Genomic DNA, 19,646 nt, shown 5'->3' on the forward strand with positions numbered 1-19,646 from the left:
TCTCAGCAATCCATAGTCACATGTCTACAGATGAGTTACTTGACTGACCAGAATCCTATAAACATTAGTGAGTGACATGTCATCCCCAACAGATAGAAGCTTCCACAACATATTGTTCTCTTCCTTATGATTAGATTAAGCAGCTTGCTATCAGATACTTTAAACTGTCTTGTTTAATTTAAATTCAATGTAGATATGTTAAGATCAGCAGCACTACTGAAAGCAGCACTTTTTTTTTCATTATAAACTGTTCAAACCCCATGAACTTAGACCACAGACAACATTATTCCAAACCCAGAATGCAGGATTTAATAAATTATCTAACTGCCCACTTCTGTGCATATCAAAGTAACTGTGCTAAATGAGGCAATCTAATTGAAGGAAAAAAAAAAAAAACAGTATTAAAACATGCAGGAGAAAGATGACATGAACAGCATTCACATCAGGCAAAAAGGACGAAGGAAATTCATATATTACAGAAACACAAAATCCTTTTAGCCAGTGATGCTCAAACTTTTTCTGCCACAGACCTAACAATATTAAGAAACGTCTGTCAGGTCTCCACACCCTTTCCTCCTATTTTCCCACAATATAATATACCTTTGATGCAGACTGAAACCAGTTCATCTCTCTGTCTCCTATCTCCACAAAGAAGATGTGTGTGATATGCAAACACAAGAAGATCCAGATGATGTAGTACTCAGCTAGTCTGTGTTTCTTACGATGAGGAAAAAGGATCTCCCATCTATATTTTAGATAAGCTACAGTGTCCATATATTAAAAAAGACTTATAAATAGCGTCAAGCTAGTCTCCTCAGTTATTTCTTAGGTTTCCAGTCTGTGGCCTGTATAGGAAGGAAGGCCAGCTGGGGAGCTGCTGGGCAGCAGGAGAGGTAGAAGAGATGATCCAAGCATGACAATGTCTTGGATTGCTGGAAAAACAGGAGAAAGGCAGCAGGCAGGGACAGGAGTCAGCATAGCCCAGGAGGGCTTTATTTGGAGGGAAGTAGATTAAATTGTTTGGTTGGACAATCACATGACATGACCTGATTTAGTCAGCTATGCACTTCTTGAATATAGTCATCCTCCAAGAACACTGAAGAGCCCTCAGTGCCAGAGACACATGAAATATGTATTTCAAAACTCAGGAAGTAAAATCTGCTTCCTTCACAAACCTGACTTCTAAAATAGGGTTTTTTGAACACCTTCCAATACACTGCAGGTTTCCCCGCTCTAGTAGACAGAATTCCTTTATCACAGTTGCCATTAAGATAAAGCATAAATAAAAACATAATTATTTAGTTTCTCACCTGCATCTGCTTTCTGAGTTCCCTTATAGAGGCACTGTCCTGAGCAATGTTCTCACGCTGGGATGCATCTGCCAGAACATTAACTGTTGTCTCTGCCTCTTGAAGCCACTTGAGAAAGCTCTCCAGATCCTTGTGTGAGGCCTGTACTGTCTTCAGCTCAATCTCCAAGAAATTCTGCCTATCAACAGCTCTGAAAACAAGAAAAGTGTCAGAATATTCCCCTATAACATACAGCATTACATACATCATAATGGAACTACTGAAACGAAATCTGAAAGTTGTCTCTATTAAGAAACTATACATCCATCACAGCTTGCTTTATCATTATGTATATCACTGTTTCTCTGCTTATTATTTCTATAGCTACAGGCGGATGTTCTGAACTGGTTACGTATGTCACGTATGTTTTAAAAAAGGGATGTGGAAGGAACTAAGTTATTAATTAAAAACCTAGCTTCTCCATTTTGAGTGTTACCATCATGGACTTACACTATCCCACCAAATGGTAGAAGTGTTCTTCCCATACATGAAAAGTGTGCTTTTCTTCATCAACAAAAAACACACAGAGTAGAAACACTGAGGGTCTGGAGGATATTTGCTTCCTCTTCTACAGTGAGCAGAAACACTTCACTAAATTTGTAGGAGTTAAAGTGCTGAGGGATGAAAAGTCAAATAAATACCTGTTTCTCTCTGCTAAAGGGCAAGACTTCTGACACTATCACTCAAACAAACAGAATAATACACTGCCTTCGTAACAGTCAAGCAATGTTCAACATGCTTAAATCTAAAAGAAGATTGGCAGAATATAGTTCCCATTTTCAATCAATCCAAAAGATACCTGGTTGGTACAAACACAACAGTTGTTGCTTGTAAGTGGATTTTTTAAGATGTAAAGAACTCATTTAAAGCCTTTGGATTCAAAAGATTTCCTAGAAAAAAAAACCAGATCACATTCTACTGCATAAGAGAACTGTTTACTTGTCATTGAAATGAAACTCAGATGGGAAACTGTTTTAATCAGCAATTTCAAAAGCTCTGATTAACAATGTTAATTAAAGCATGACAAGCTAAATTTCATCCATTTGAGGCTGTTATTCTGCAGTATCCCTTTTCCCAAAATCAGAACAAAAGAAACAAACTGTCCCACACCAGCTCACTGTACAGAAATCCCTAACAGGCTACTATCTAGAATCCTGCTGCAAAATAAGTAGGAAATTAATTTAATTTAAAAATCAAGCATTAATCATATTGTAAGAATTCAGGGTAACTATTGAATTTCAAGTAAGGCAAGGCCAAAACATTCAGCATTTGATATTTTCCCCATAAACTGAACATTCCCATACATTTCCCAAACATTGAACATGTTTCTTTAGACAGGCCCATCAAGCTTGTGAGTCCTTTGCCTCCTTCTACTTAGGATATCTTTCCTCCTTGCCATGCTGAGCCAACAGCACTACTCAACAGTATTAGGAAATCACTGTGTTTAGAATCACACATTTCAAAAGTAGTTAAAATACTCTTTTTTAGAAAAGAAGCTGCAGGTGTTCAGTACCATTCAGGATGATGCTTCAAAGCAGGTATTCTGGTTTACTAGAACATCTGAAAAGACAGATGCATGGAAAAGCTGTTTTTCCCCAGTTCTGCCAGACTTACATTCCTAAGTATTAGAATAACCAACTGAATTTTCTGGAGACTACTTGCAAAAAGACAGTGTTGCAACTCCTGCTTTCAGGGCTTAGGTATTATGTCACGTGTTAATAATTGCTTTATCCAAAATAAGAATGCGTGAATCATTCCTGACTTCACGCTTGCCCAAGTTTTGGCTGCTGGTAAATGACTAGCAGGACAAGAAGCCTTCATTCTTGCTTCTCACTGGAAGCTCTTGAATGCTTCATCCACTCCTGAGAAAAAATAATAATAAATAGCATGCTAGGGATTACAAACGACTTGGCAGATGTTGCCCAGAAAAGATAACAAGCACCAGCTCGAAAATTAGAGCACACCAAGTAACTACAAGAAAAAAGTAAAGTAAGAGCAGTTGTGAGCTCTGACTTCAAACCCCTCTCCCTCTGCAGGGATTTTCTTCCCTAGTAGGGGGTTAAGGCCAAAGGTGGAAGAACAGAAGTGACAACAGGAAGAACAGACTCGTAATAAAAGTGACCTTCTAAGAAAAAGAAAAGCCCCAAAGGATGAAACACTGGAAGTGACCCAGATCTCCAAGTCTAACTACTGATGTACTTTAGATGGGGATTGAGACAACCTGTACTTTGTAGCTAATAACATTCATTGAAGAATGTCGTCTTCAGCCTAAACTTTTAATTTCTCAGACTTTCTGCTTGGTTTAAATTCAAGAATGAAATCCTATTACAGTCCTACTGCTACCATGCTATTTGAATTAAAGCTCAAAAACATTCCTTTCAGTAAATACATACTCCATCAGCATAAATTAACAGACTTACAAATAATGTTCTAAGACTATAGGTGCTTTTAAAGGGGACCTGCATAGCAGTAGCGAGCTACACTTTTACAAAACAGACTCAAATACTTTCTTTTCTTTCCAGTGAAGGCCACAAATCTAAAATAGAAAATGATGGAGAATTCTGTACTACAGATTAAACTACCCCATGCTATATAAAGATGACTCAAATTTTCAAAGAATTACAACAGCCTCAAAAAAATTCCATGATGTAAAAATTGAATGTAAAGAGAATGCACAAATGCAGCTAATTTCACTTAACGCAGTGATAGTGGAGAAGGTCTAAGCAGATGCTATGAGCAAAGGCATGTCCAAGAAAGAGAAAATTCTAACTCTACGATTTATGTTTTAATGGCACCATTTCAGGTTTCTAATCCACAGACTAATTTTTCCATTTTAAACTAAAATTCTGCAATGCATACAAGGGTGTGATCAAAAGAAAGTCAGAAAATAACATCTGTGACAGTACAAACAGCAACTATAATACATTACTGAGGCAGAAAAACCACACAGAATTACTACAGTTTCACCCTGAAACATAAAACCAGAACATAAATAGCCACCAAGCAAAGCATCCAACTTACACAGTGTCAAGCTGGGAAACTTCAGTCTCTTAATGAAAGTTTTAAAATAAGCTGCTTCAACTTTACAGGTCATAGAATCATAGAATTCTATGGACTTACTCTAACAAGTCCACATCCCTCTTATGTTGTAGACTCCAGAGTTGGACAAAGTACTCCGGGTGTGGTTTCACAAGAGCAGAGTAGAAGGGGAGAATCACCTCCAGGCTTCTTAAGCCCAGAGAAGAGCAGGCTCCAAGGGAGACCTTACAGCAGCCTCTCAGTACCTAAAGGGGGCCCACAAGAAATCTGGAGAGGGACTTTTTACAAGGGCATGTATTGACAGGACAAGGATCAATGGCTTTAAGCTGACAGAGGGTAGATTTAGATATTAGGAAAAAATTATTTCTTATGAAGGTGGTGAGACATTGAAGGTTGCCCAGAGAAGCTGTGGCTGCCCCATCCCTGGAAATCTTAAGGCCAGGCTGGATGGGGCTTTGAGCTTTCCAGTGATCTAGTAGAAGGTGCCCCTGCCCATTGGAGGGGGGTTAGAACTAGATGATCTTTTAAGGTCCCTTCCAACCCTAACTATTATGTGATTCTACAATCCTAGGAAGTTGTCCTCCTCTTACTCACCTAGATATAACACCACCTTTGGAGGCTTTATTACCTAGAATTTTTATTCCCTTAACTGCCATCTCATTACAAAAGCAGTTTTCATATGCACATATATGCACACATACATAGACTTTAGTTGTCATCTCCCCCACTCCCATATACACAGGATCAATTTCCTTTTCTGTCTCTCTAACCACAAAGCATACCATCTTTCAAGCTGTAGGCACTGAGTCAGACACTATTCTAAATGTTAATTGTCTGTCAAATATGATGATGAATTTCTGAAGAGATTAGGCTACCTTGCAGGGAAGAAAGTATTATGCATGGAGAAATACCATATTTTCACCAACACATATTTGCAAATATGTCTTACTACAGGATGAATAGAAAGCATTACGTTTCAATTAGTCTCAGTTCCTATAGCTCAAGTATTTTCTAGATGGGAGTGCTAGAACCATCAGACTCAGGAACCCAAAGTGCAGGCCCATTCAGGGAAAGATTCCATCAGATGAAAAGCCATAATGAATTAATGTGTTGGAAGACCAAGCTGAATACTTACAGCCTTGTGAAAATAAAGTACAGCAACAAACTATAAATACATAAAGCCTACCAACATCAAGAAACAGGAGAGGAACTCTTCAAAGACACTAGAGAATAATAGCCATGAGCAAACCCGAGACACACTTTTTTTTTCCCTTAAAAAAAACCTCACCACATAAAAGCAAAGTCATACCAGAAACCTTCCATGGAGAGCTGTGGAAATTTCAATCATCAAAACTCAAAACAGCTTCACTGTAATTGACTAATTATGCACAATAGCCCATCAGTAAAGCAGACAGAGACTGCAATACACATGCATATTTATAATAGGATTCAAGTTTAAGATAGGAACAGCTACATATAGAGTGAAATCTTGTAATTACCTTTGGTTCAGATTAACCCAACAAGTGTTCATTTGGTCAGTGGTTTCCTTCACCCTCCTTGTGTCATCATCACGATATTCTCGGAGAAGTTTATTTGAAAGATCATTGAACGCAGCTACTGTGATGTCACCTCTATGCAAATCCTGTACTAACAGCTAAAAAGAAATTCCAGGATGAGACAGAATAAAATAATAATCAGGCTGGTTTTCTATGCATATTACCATTTATAAAGCCCTCCTTTTTGCTTTTGGTTAGTTTTTTCTGTCTTTCTTTTCTTTAAATGTGCATATTTTTATCTACAAGAAAAATCTTAAAAAGAAAACCTACAGATACTAAGCATACTGACAATAAACCAATCAAAACACAAATAGGTGAGGAAAAAAACATATTTGCCAGAACTGCCAAAGGCTAGAAAAATCCTCTTCTGTGTTTTACTGGCAACAGCAGTAAAAACACTTCCATATTTTTAGTAGCATGAATAAGTTTAAATTATGATAATAATGATAAAAGCGGCAGCTAAAAGCGGCATAAATGAAGTGTGCAGCGTGAGATTTTAGTGCCATTGTTTTGTGGGGTTCTTTGTTTTCAAATTAAGAAAATATAGTAGGGGTGTTTGCTTACTGTGGCAAGATATTCATAATGTGCTTTGACTTTCCAGAATTGGGAATGCAAGATTATTTCTAAATGTAAGAATGTATTTGTGCATATGTACGTCCGGTTGTATCTTCTGATCTTCATACTACATGTTCAGACACAGGCCTGCTTTTACTTAAGAAAGCAAAGCAGACCTAATAGTTCATTTTCAAACTCCTACACATGTAAAGAAGTACAATAAAACCCAGTCAACTTTCCTGTTGTTACTCCCTGCTTCTTTCCATACCCAGCTGCACCCCTGTGTTGTGTCTTCATGAATATATATATGTGTGTGTGTGTATATATACACACTTCTTAAAACTCTGTTATAGCCCTGTTCTAATACTGCACTTGTAAGAGTCCCTCCTTGCTGATTTGCCTCTTTAGTTCTCACCCTGTGCCACCTACAGCCTGCCCTTTTTCTGACAGCCACCGGGACAAAGAACATCAGACTTATTGATTTATCACAGCAGGTTTGCTGTGATATAAAAAGTAGCAAAGATTCCATGGATCGAGGAGGAAAAAAGAAGTGTTGAATAGACCTGGCACCCATCAGAAGTGAAATTCAGGATAATTTTAAATAACTTGGCCCATTCATTGCTGGAGTTACTAAGCTATTGTTAAGAGGTTTCTAGAAAGTAATACATACTACATTATGTGACTGTATTATTAAACTTCTATTTTTCTGAGGTTCAAGCTTTTGCATAGTATCACGTATTAGATGCTATACTATACTCATTTCAACTACACTTACAAAAAGACACACATGCACACGACACCTGCTTCCCTCTCAGAAAGCAATTCTAAGGAAGTCTGACATATTAAAATAAGAGACAACTTAGAATATATCATCTCTGAAAGAGACAGAATTGCCAAATCAGTAGCATTACATAGACTGAGGAGTCTGGTATGAAGGAAAAAAAAGTGTAGATGATCTTACTTTGTTGTCTGAAATCTGTTTGGCAAGCATCTCCTTTGGGGCCTGCATGAGCATACGCAGACGGATCTCACACTGTTCCATGAGGTGCTCCATTTCTTGCCTCTGTTCATCCCACTGCATGCTGTCTGCCAGCATGTACTTGAGCTGCTGCTGCCGCAGCTCCACGCCATGCTGGGTATTGTCCCACTGGTTCTTCACCTTCTCCACTGTGGATGACAATACAGAATATGAAAAATCTGAGGCAAGCAAACAAGTAGCCATAACTACCACTTAATTCTCAGGATAAGAGCCAATAATGTAATTCATTATCACACACAGTAGTTTGCATATTCAGTATTTTAGTTCCCCATGTAGTTTACACATTCAGACAAGCAAATTAAATATGAAGGTCTTTGGCTACCTCTTGTTTAAGCGGGTCAGCATACAGGTAACAGCTAATTCTTTCTGGAATACTTAAAAGGTGTTATTTTACTTTTGATGCTCACACATGTGGGAGGCAAATCTGCCATGGCTGCACTGCAGATATATGCCAGCAACAGGGCTCCAAGGAGAACAATTTTAGGGTGACGGCCATACCAGCAAGTCATCTTTGTGCATTGCAACTTAAACCAATACAAATAAAGAAATAAATGCTGTTTAGATCTGGATAGCTTTTACAAAGTGAACTAAGCTTTCCAGACCGCTGTGTGTTGAAGGCAGTCTAGTGACACCTGTGCTACAATTTTGGCCAAGGTAGAAAGGATCCTAGTAACCTACTTCAGCACTTCTCTTCCACCATAAGTTTCTACAGGCTTACGCAGATTACATAACAGAATGGAGAAGTTATTGATAACCTCCATTTCCTTCAAGTATCCTGTTTCTCTCTCAATAGTTACAATAGCTGACTGATAAACAGGCTTTACCCTTTAATAAACAAAGGGTGAAAAAGACAACATTACAACAGCCTAGGACAAAAATAGTGTGTCAGGGAAAGCATCAAGTCTGCCTTAGAGAGAAGTGAGTAGCATCATAGCTTTTTCTTAATATTTACAGACCTACAAAAAAAAGCGTATTACTTGAAGATCTAGAGAGGTGGGAACAGGTTTCCCTATTACCTGTCATGACAATTATTAGGAACACATTATATCACTAGAGCTAAAAAGAAAAAAGTGAATGTAAAAAAGCAAACAAAGAAATTACATCCAATATATTTATCTTACAAGTGAGTTTGCAATTTTACTAGAAAACTAATACACTTGATACTCAAGTCACTTCAATTTTCCGTGATTTTAACCTTTTACAATTATACAAATCCATTATGCTTGACCTGCTTGGGAAAATCTCTAACTTTAACACATTTTAAAACATCCTGTTTAGTTTCACAAGGCTCTCAAAGATGGTGGCAGCAAATAATTGTCAGAATAACTGTACTACTGGAGGACAAACCCAATCATCTGTGCAATACAGATCCCTCAATTTCAACCCATAGGCAACTTGTGGATTAATTTTCAGGCATGACACAGGTCGTGCTGAATGAAAACTTAGAAGAAACCTTCAGTAACCCAACAGCAAAATAATATGGATTTCATTTAAAAAATAAATAAATAAATAAATTGTTACTGTATTGCATAAAAAGTATGTTCAAAGGAAACCAGCAGCTGTTGGGAGAGATCAGTAGTTTCACCAAAATAGCAAAAGCAAAACCAGCAGGAGTAAAAAAAGGCTACAACCCTGTGTGCTGCTGGCTGATGAACTGCAGAGAAAAACCTCTTCAGTGTTTAGACTCTCCCCACAAAGCTGGAAAGAAAAAATATCCCTGAGAAACAGCTGCCTACAACAGCAACTTGGTTGAAATGGATATTTGATGTTTACACAGTATTATTACAAAGAATATTTCTTGATATATTTTTTGCAAATAATGGCCAGCTTAACCTTACTCTCTGCAGTGTTGACTTATTTGCCCTCTTGTCAGCCCCCACCAAAACAAGACAGAAAAATAATGAAGTTTTTGGTATTGTCAGCATTCAGTGGCTTCAATAGGTAGGTTCCTAGAGAAAGTTGTCAGGGTCAAAACACAGCACTAGACCAGTTACTAGTAAGAAAATTAACTCTATCCCAGCTGAAACCGTCTGGTATGAAAGAGAGAAAGATTGGAAAGAATCCTTGGTGAGACTCTGTTTTTAATTCACATTGTCCATGTACTAATTGGCAGGGACACTATAGAGAAGTTGTTTTTTACAATTAAGGTAGTAAAATACTGGAACAGGTTGCCCAGAGAGATGGTAGATGCCACATCCCTGGAGACATTCACAGCCAGGCTGGATGGGGTTCTGGGCAACTTGGTACAGTTGAAGATGTCCCTGATTATTGCACTAGGGTTGACTGTATGACTTTCAAAGGTCCCTTCCAACCCAATTATTCTATGATTCCATGATATTGTATTTTCTGCTGCATGAATTTTCTAATCTTAGCAACCAGCAAAGCGTAAAAGTTCAAATAATAAACTGTCCCTCAGTTTCCACTTGTTTCAGTTGTATGTTTTGTTTCCTTAAGTACCAGTAAAAAAAAATTCAAAGGGGCTGGGGACCTTTAAACTGGAAGTTCAGTTTTCAAATACGTATCAGTGACTTAAAAGCTCTAAGTCTCAGTGAACAATCTCAAAAGTACATACAAAGTTATTGTCTTAAATTGATACAGTCATGCTTCTCACTGTCCAGTGCCTCATAGCTCAGCAAAAATAAAGATGCACAATTAGTTCCTTTTATTAGTTAAAAAAAAAAATCCTTATCCCTGGGTCTGTCTGTCAAATAATTCAAATTCTTCATAAAATATTCTGAAATCTGAGTAAAATATTTACCTTTGTACTTAAAAAAAATGGCCAGTCAAGAAAACAAGCAGCAATTCTCATTAGACTGTTATAGAGTGAAAGCTATTTAGCTGCTAATTTTTCACTTTGTTCAAGGAAAGCAACTTCAGCTAGGCTCAAAATCAAGAGTTTAAGAAGAAGATATGAATATTATTTTACTGCCATGGAAATATTGTATTTGCAAACACTGAATAGAGAAACTTACATTTTTCTGTGATCACTGTCCTAATGTCTGAACTTGAAGTTTTATTTTTCAAATTCTGAGCCAATGTGAAAACAGAATCCAGCTGAGGGTGCCGCTGGTCCAAATCTGCTTTTGTTATCTGTTGAGAATTAGGGTATGACTTAAGTCCAAAAAGCAGAATTTAGTTAACATCATCTGTATTATTTGTAGACAAACAAAACACATATGTCACTACAAGTAGATGGTTGTTCCCATCATTATTTTAACCCCTGAACTGTCACATTATTGTACCACTGCTTTAAAAAGCAAAACTATTCTGAATTATAGTTATTGAAAATTCACAGGTGGAGGTTAATCTGTACAAACCACACAATTACCACAGTTATTGCACAATATTTTTCAATATCTATTTTTCACTCTCCCATAACTTGTTTTTCTCTTATCAAGCTCTGATCATTTATATATTGGGGGGAGGGGAAGGTGTAAAGGGAGAGAGATGGAGAAGGAAAAAAACCCAGAAGGAACATTCATACTGGATTAAAAACATAGTTATTTACTACAGTAATGTACCAGAAGCCCACATTACAAGTACAATACAGTTAGAAGAAAGTGTTTCCAAAGTTACTGTACATCAAATTATTCTTTCAAATTCCAGATTATGTTAGACACCCCCAGAAACAGTTTAGCATTTGTTTAGCCTGCAGCTTTTACTCTACAGTTATGCATGTTAATTGATATCAAGTCAAATAAAATGAACCTATAGCATATATCTCAAATACTGCCCATGGCTCAGCATAGCATGAGCTATCAACAGAAACAAACATTTACATCATAAGCATTTATGGTGCAACTCTTAATCATTTTAGCATGTCCCTGGAAATCAGTTTAGTCTAACTACAACACAACAAAACTAATTAGAAACCGCTAAAGAGCAGATCATAAAGGTCACCCTCCAAGCAAATATGAAGCTGCTCAAAGGATTCAGCATAAACTATCTACACATTCCCCAAAATATTCCATTTTCAGGGAGTATCTTCTGTGTGCTTTGTTTAAAATAAACAAACAAAAGCAATGCCTAGCTTGCATAGCAACACAGGAATTAACAGGAAATAGTAGAGGGAAGAAGAGTATAGTAATGATAGCATTTAAAGTGTAATTTTCAAGTTACGCATTTACTGCAGTCAGTTTCTTTTTCCTTTAAACACACGCAAGTTCTTTACTGAATGTACAACCTATTAAAGTGGGAGCCAATTTTCCAATCCACTAACTAGCCTTCACAAAAACACATACTTTCATTCGTGCAATAGTCCGATTGATCTCTTCAGTATTTCCCACGGTGACTATGTTTGACTTGAGCATCTGGTCAATCAATACCAACCAGTCAGCCAGCTCAGTTGTAGTTTTATCCAGATCAGCAGGTGCAGAAAGTTCCAAAGCCTGCTGAGCCTGAACAGGAATTTCCAATGAGGAAGATACTAGCACCATCTTTTGGACATCTGGAACAGAATTTGGGGGAATGTTGAAAAAAAGTCATGGCCACATGTGCAACTGTGGGAATTACAGGGTTTTTTGTGATTCCTATAAATATACAAAAATGTCTACAGAGAAAGCACAGCAACATTTGTATTTGAGGCATTTTAACCACCAGAAACTAAGTAATCAGAAATTCATTTTACCCCTCCCTTTATCTCCCCCCACCCTTAGTGGTTTTTTTGTGTTGGTTTTTTTTTTAAGGCTATGAATTCTTTCATTGCATGCCAAAGACCCAAATGATTCAGCCTAAGTAAAAAATAAACAAGAAAACTTGCAAAGGCAAAACGACATTAAATCTAATGGAGTGAAGCTAAACATTCTTTAACACAAAAGGGAACTGACCCTTATTAGACATAAAACTCCAATCCTATAATTAAAGATAAATGTCTAAAATTGTCTCCCTCACTTTTGTATTACACTGCAGAAAGGTTTCCCCCACTCTTGGCTCAGAATTCACAAGTAAGCTCGGAATAGCACAAGTAAGCCAAGCTACTGAAATAGATGCTTCATGGACTTGGCAATATTCAACTGTCCCAAGAAGGGACAGTTCAGCCCCATCTTTTTTTTATCCTGACACTGCGAAAAACTGAAGAATCAGCTGTAAGATTCACTTCAGAAGCTGTGTTTGGTTGTGTTCCAGTTCTGAGAAAATACTAAGTTAAATCAAGATGAGGCATGAATATTACACACTTGCTTCAAACAATAAAATACAGGAGCTTTACTTAAACACCCTGTATGAAAGGAAAGCAAGCTTAAACAAGGTTTTGAAAGGCTTCAACAAAATTTGGCTTTCCTCCTTTAACTAGTTTACTGCTGCTGAATTGAAAAAAAAATTAGTAATATCAACATACTGAAGTTCAAGCTGCAAAATCTTTCAGCTGCCTTTTTTAATCTAGTTTTCTAAAAAAGAGACTTGGGCATCTTGTTCACACTCTGTATCTGCTGATCCACCTCCAACAACTTGAAAAGACAGCCAGTGTCAGTGTCTGATAAAGAATGTGTCATATTTAGACAGCTTCCCCTACAAGAATCAGGAAGATAAGTATCTAGCAGATGAGAAAGACCTATCCGAGTCCCTGCTGAGCTGAAAGATGCAGAACGGTCTTTATTTATAGGACTGCAGAGAATCTGCATGCTGGAGATACTTTACAAATAATTTGCTGTGGAAAGCTTCTCGTGGATCTTAATTACTGAATGGCGTGACAAGGCACAAATCTGCAGGCTATTTTGGTTTTTAATCTGTTCCTAGTACACTGGCTCCTGCGGAGGAGGCCCGAGCTTTATAAAAAATTCCTCCATTTCACAACTCTTAAGGAATCTCAAAGGACTCTCCCAGCCCTGAACTGTAGGGAAAAACATTTCCTTCTTTCTCCCATACGCCCACAGTATTGTGAAGGTAGCCCAAGCACGGCAATGGACAGCATTTCTTATTTCCGCTTGTCTAAATTCATAGGGAAGGTTTTCCTTTTCAGATTACTTTTGACTGCAAATGAGGTTAAACTCAATACATTTAAACACAACAGGACTGGTCACTTACCAGAAGGCTTTGTCTGTGTAACAAGACGAGACTGCCCAACAAATGCCTCCAACTCTCTCACTCTGGCAGGCACTTCTCTGAACACCTACAGTCAAGCAGAGAGGAATAAAAACAGTAAGATGAGCTATAGTAACAGCAAAATGCCATTACTTACTAGAAGGCAAAATATTCTACACCATGCTTGCTACAATGGCAAGATGTATTTCAAAGATATTTTTTTTGAAGTATCATTTAAAAACAATAAAGATGCCAAGAGGTACTCAAGACTGCTATTTCGATACATTCCAGTGTCTTACCTAAATCATGGAGAGAAATAAATGAACTGCTGTAGACAAGTTTACATGTTTTTTACTGCCTAGGCATCAAAGCTGTGACTCATTATTTGAGTACACTTTGAAGGAGAGATGATGCAAAGCATGATTTGTGGTCAGTGACAGGAAAATAGATAATCACAGAATTAATTTTGAAAGAAAATACGTTATCACTAAACTCTTGTAATAAAGACAGATTTGCCTACTTTGTTTTTTAAAAGTTTTTAAAAGGCAGTGATGGAAATGTAATAAACAAAGGGGTGGAATCCCCATTTTCATGGCTGAGCAGGTGAAAACAAATCTTTTTCTTTCCCTGAACAAATAAAAAATCCTTTCCCCAACAAATTGCTACCACTCTGATCCATAATACAATCCCAATAATTCTGTTCCCTTTTCACTTGAATCTCCAGGCTCTACTGGAGAAAAAAGAAAAAAAAAAAAAGAGAGAAAAAATAATCTGGTTTTACTCCAAGCAGTGAGGATTTCTCTTCTCGTATACTTGCCAATGAGATTGAACACTAAAGTTTTTAACATACAGCAGTTATACTCAAGAAGAATCCCAGACACAATTGATAAGATTTTCTCACTAAGATTTAACACAGCTTCATGTGTCTTCCTTTTAACTGCTGCAAACATTCAACTTTCCTATACAGCCAAGATTTACTGTGATTCCCTCAATTTCAAATTAAGACATTACTGTTTGCCTCAAGTGAAATATTTTTAATCCAGCTGTTTAAAAGAAAACCAATAGAAAAGAAAACAAACAAGAAACCGTGAGATAGCTAAATTAACTCATTCTGATGGAAAAATGTCCACCAGTGTTTCATGTAGACATAGATTGGGAACATAGTTCTTGACCATGCCCGCTTGCCTTCCAAGACATTTTACATATATATGTCACAGATACATGTAAAGGATAACAACCATTCTGAGTACATCACTGGATTTTCAACTTCAGATACCCAGTATTGAAGAAATGCACACCTTATTCCATCTCACATTGAGGGACTGCAGGCAATCAGAAAGTTTGTCTTTTTCCTGAGGATCAACATTTTTATCCAAAAGTACTTCAGGTTCAGTTCTATTCAGCCATTCCAGTTTGTCTCCCTGTACTTCCATTTCTTCTCTTAAGACCTAAAACGGATAGAAGAGTTTTAGACTGAGGCAAAATGTGTACATGCTTAAGTAGGGGGCAAGTTTTCCTTTACCTCCAATATTTAGAAATTTCCCTGGAAATTTGTACTGAAAAGCTTCTATTTCAGTTTCTGTTCTATCTAGAAATTACTAAAACATTTATTCAAATACCAACATTTATTGCTAACTGGAAAAACCCACAAAACTGCAAATAGCCAAGGTACCTATACAGCTTCACATCACGCATACTGATTCTCATCTCACAAGATGATTCTGTTTGATCGATTCTTGATGTACCATATATATCCAGAAAGGGAATGCATTGTCAATCATAACTGTTGCCTGCATTCATTTTTAAAAGAAATTAAAGACTAAGGGCCTTATGACATGTATTATACAAGTAAATGGTAGATCACTACAGGATATTTTGTTCTTAAGGAAATGTACTATAAAGGTATTTAAAAACTAAACATAACCTTACAACTTCATTTTGATCAATGTCCCACTGACTTCTTTCTTTTTAAACATGAAAGTGTAGGCAAGATCCTGCATAAGAAAAACAAGAGCTTATGCTTGGATTCTCACTGACTTTAAATCAACTGCACTATTATTTGCCTACAGACCACAAGCACTGTGGAGTAGGAATCACAGATGTTGTCTTTAAAACCCTAGAATAAAAACATTTACAATAGCAAGTGTACATCATGTTTATTCACCCCACTATTTACACTAATCTCTGTTACACAAGTACTATGGAGGTGTGCATAGGAAAGTGACAGGAACACAGGCCTGGAAAGCAGATTACTAAACAAAGTACCTTGCTACAATAAGCACTTTACCAAATAGTGCCTGTCCTAAATTTTCAAAGGTCTAGCTTAAAAGGATTTTTTCAAAACAAAGAATCACAGAATGGTTTGGGTTGGAAGGGACCTTAAAGATCCTCTAGTTCCAACCCCCCTGCTGTGGGCAGGGGCACCTTCTGCTAGATCAGGTTGCTCAAAGCACCGTCCAACCAACATGTTATATCCTTTTTAATTGTAGACTGCTCCAGAAACTACTTGGAAATCTCCTTCTCATTCCAAGACTATTTATTCCTAACTGATCAGTTAACATCTGTATTCTCACTTCTCTAACATCAGCCTTCAATAATATCTCGTCTTCAAAAAACACTTTCTTATTCACATCACCATACCCCTTCTCCTTGTTCTTTGACTAGAAAAAAAAACCACAACACAGTAAGCTGAATTTCTTTGCAGATGAATTCTTCACGCTCCTGAACATCCCAGCAATCTCATTCAGTAACTATTCTATTTCAAATTTACCTTTCCTTAACGTACATAACCAAAAATTGCACAGACGTTCCTGCTTTTGTAGGGCCAAAAGGGTGCCTAATTCCCTGCCAGTGTTTCTGTGGCAAATTCTGCTCCACAACACAGTAAGCTGAATTTCTTTGCAGATGAATTCTTCACGCTCCTGAACATCCCAGCAATCTCATTCAGTAACTATTCTATTTCAAATTTACCTTTCCTTAACGTACATAACCAAAAATTGCACAGACGTTCCTGCTTTTGTAGGGCCAAAAGGGTGCCTAATTCCCTGCCAGTGTTTCTGTGGCAAATTCTGCTTTTCCCCCCACTTACTTCAGTTTTACCTTTCACTTCAGACATCTATATTAAGGCAGATGACAAGAAAAATTAAACTTTTATCATCTCAGGCAACAAATGCTCAACTGACCCAAGTCAATTTGTTTAGGTACACACAACTTCAATAACTTTATATCATTTATACAGATTTGTTGGAAGTTCAAGCCTTTCCACCTGTTTTGTTGGTTTGGGTTTTTTTGCTTGTTGTTTTTTGTTTGTTTTTATTTTATTATTCAATTTTAAAAAAAGAGCAAGCGGGCTTGTTCGATCAACTATTCCTTCAATTTTTTTAGGATTCCAGAAACATTGTCTTTCACACATTCTGCAAACCAAAGATATTTTGTTGTCAAAGCCAGATACAAAATTAAAAGGGAAAATACACACATGTATATGCACCCAACTCCCCTGAAATGACCAAACCCCTTATGTTTAAAAAGCCGGTTAAACAAATTCTTACACATGTAACAAAGTATTAAAGCTGCCCAGTAAACGGGACAATGGTGCTTACTTAGCATTTTAAGCTTATCACCTTTTTGTTAAATTTTGACAATTATAAAGTTGACCTGCAGACATTATCTTCAGTGAAATTCCACTAACTAAATTTTATTAGTAGTACATATATTTCTCACTTTCTGATAAACAGCCACTATCTTCTGGCTAGATAACATACTTATCAACTCAACCCAACTTCATTTTGAGATGCCTCTTGCCTGTCTAAGTTATCTCACAAAACTGTCTTCTACAACCATAATGTTTATAATTTTTGGTAATTTATGATGTGAAAATTCCCCCCCCCCCCCAAAAGCCTCCTTCTGATGCTTTGCACAAAACATACATGTGTATACACATACACACACTAATCAATCTTGCCTGTAATTCTTGCAAGTTTTCTTCATGGTCAAATGTAAATCTTGTGTCGAGAGCATTTTCTACATTTTCCAACCAGCAACGCAGCTCATCAAGCTTCTTTCTGTACTCTATCAGTTGTTGATTCTCTCCTTTTAGCCTTAAAAAGGAGAGCAAAAAACCCACATGCGTTTCTGCAGTGAATACAGCACATCAGTCCCACATTACTTCTGATGCAGCAGTTGTGTTTTTCAGTGGTTGGAGACTTTTAAAGGATTCATTTTGGTAGTCAAAGGATTCTATAGTCATCATTAAAATGCAAGACACTTGCAAATTAATACTACAACCTTAAAAATAGATAAAGTTAAGGTCCAAAAAAAAAAAAAAAAAATCACAACATAGGCTTTTAAGAGTCTGCAAAAAACATAAAAGTAATGACAGTAACTTCAGGCCTAATCACTGTAAGCCACTATAGGGCCACTGTTAGTGAAAGTATTAGAAACATACCTAAACACTCAAAGGAAAAAATTTCATAAACCACACAAATCTTTAATGGAACTTCTCAAACTAAGTAATTAAGAAAAATCTTATTGCATTTCTAAATGGATCAGGAGATGTTAAAAATGCATAATTATACAAACAGCCTCAAAAAAACCCCCTATTAGTTCCAGAGATTTATCGTTATTATATTTTTTTAGTGGTAAGAACAGAGAGGAGGACCTTATATTCCCAGATATGCTAAAAATTGGATATATTGAAAGTTTATCTCAGATAACCTTGCTCTTTGATCTTTTGAAGTAAATTTAAGGCTACATCAAAATATATTTTCATTTTCTTCAGAAAATACCTAATCAGATGGATTACATCATTGTAAACACAGACATATAGGTCTTATTTTTTAGTATTGTGGAAATTCAAGAACAGCACAAGTGTTTCAATTTGTGTACCTTTGACAATGCAAAAACAGAAATCAAGATAATATACTTACAGTTCAGCATGAGCCAGAGAAAGTAGCTGAATATTTTTTCCTTTAAAAGTCTGGCTTAGCAATGAAATTATTTTAAAAACAAAGAAAAATTGTAGGAAAATAAGTTTTTGTGCTTGTCATTTGGTGGGTTGTATTAAACACAACTCACTAAGTAGTCAGCTGCAGGTGCATTTATGAGAAATCAGGCCTAGAAGGCAGTTCGAAACACACACCTCTCAATATCAGGAAAATTCAGACTAATGACAGTGCACAACAGAATGCACTGTCTCTCCCACAGTTTTCTAAATGAGATTCTCTTTATTGGCTCCGGTCAGACATCCAAATTTCTGATTAACTTATTACCTCTGTTGTCTATCCATGACCTCTGCGGTGATTGCTTTCCAGCGTCTATTCAGTCCAGCCAGCTTCTCCTGTAGGAAGCTCCCGTCTGTAGCAGACAGTTTCTGTATGATCCCTTCCCCAGTTCTGTTCAGTGCTGAAACACTGGTCTGATGGCTGCTGACTCCCTCTTCCAGTTCCTGTCAGAAACATAAAAGCCACGCAGAATTTTATTACTGACCTAAAGTGACTGATCTGTGGCTCATAATACGCAGGATGAATCCTGGGTGCATATTATTTTACTAAAACAGGCACTTAAAGACATCTTACTTAAAATTGGATGCTGTTAATTTAAGTTATTAAGATTCTGTTGTTGAATCTAGTTCAGTTTTCTAACATGCCACAGAAAGATAATGATGGAATAGGCTACTGGATACTATTTAGGATTACAAGAATTCATTTAAGCCATCACTGCTAGAATCCACACTCATGTTCCATTTGTTTCTCCTTAAAGCACAGCACTTTCTACTAGTGCTAATGGATGGTATGACTTGTTTTAACCAGTTCTTCTCATAACCTATGCCCCTGACTATCTGGACCTTAACAGTATTTTAGCTAGGATAATTATGGCTATGCTGGCCATGGTCTCAGACATCACAGAAAATCCATGAAACTAAAAGCAAGTCAGAAGATGTCAGAATAAAACCTTCAAATATCCATAACCACTACAAAAAACTTATATTGTTAGTAAAAACTTCTTTGCAAGTAGATCAGCAATAAAGGAAATGACCTAAAAAACCACAAACCTCCAAGCAGCAGCAAGAATAATATACAAACCCTACGTTAG

The 19,646-nt window shown here is 36.9% G+C and overlaps 1 protein-coding gene across 1 annotated transcript in view; it reads right to left on the reverse strand.

Annotated features, from left to right (window-relative positions):
* Positions 1–1,310: 1,310 nt before the first annotated feature.
* Positions 1,311–19,646, reverse strand: part of LOC104409230 (utrophin-like) — a gene marked incomplete at both ends in the record, with an annotated part of 43,068 nt that continues 24,732 nt past the window's right edge. The window contains 9 exons of the mRNA XM_010019040.1: positions 1,311–1,500; positions 5,888–6,042; positions 7,461–7,666; positions 10,511–10,628; positions 11,780–11,985; positions 13,560–13,644; positions 14,855–15,004; positions 17,518–17,653; positions 18,824–18,999. Of these exons, the coding sequence (XP_010017342.1) occupies positions 1,311–1,500; positions 5,888–6,042; positions 7,461–7,666; positions 10,511–10,628; positions 11,780–11,985; positions 13,560–13,644; positions 14,855–15,004; positions 17,518–17,653; positions 18,824–18,999 (1,422 nt within the window). The remainder of the gene's footprint in view (positions 1,501–5,887; positions 6,043–7,460; positions 7,667–10,510; positions 10,629–11,779; positions 11,986–13,559; positions 13,645–14,854; positions 15,005–17,517; positions 17,654–18,823; positions 19,000–19,646) is intronic.

The sequence above is a fragment of the Nestor notabilis genome, unplaced genomic scaffold (assembly GCF_000696875.1).
Source record: "Nestor notabilis isolate BGI_N333 unplaced genomic scaffold, ASM69687v1 scaffold12317, whole genome shotgun sequence".
Taxonomy (NCBI): domain Eukaryota; kingdom Metazoa; phylum Chordata; class Aves; order Psittaciformes; family Psittacidae; genus Nestor; species Nestor notabilis.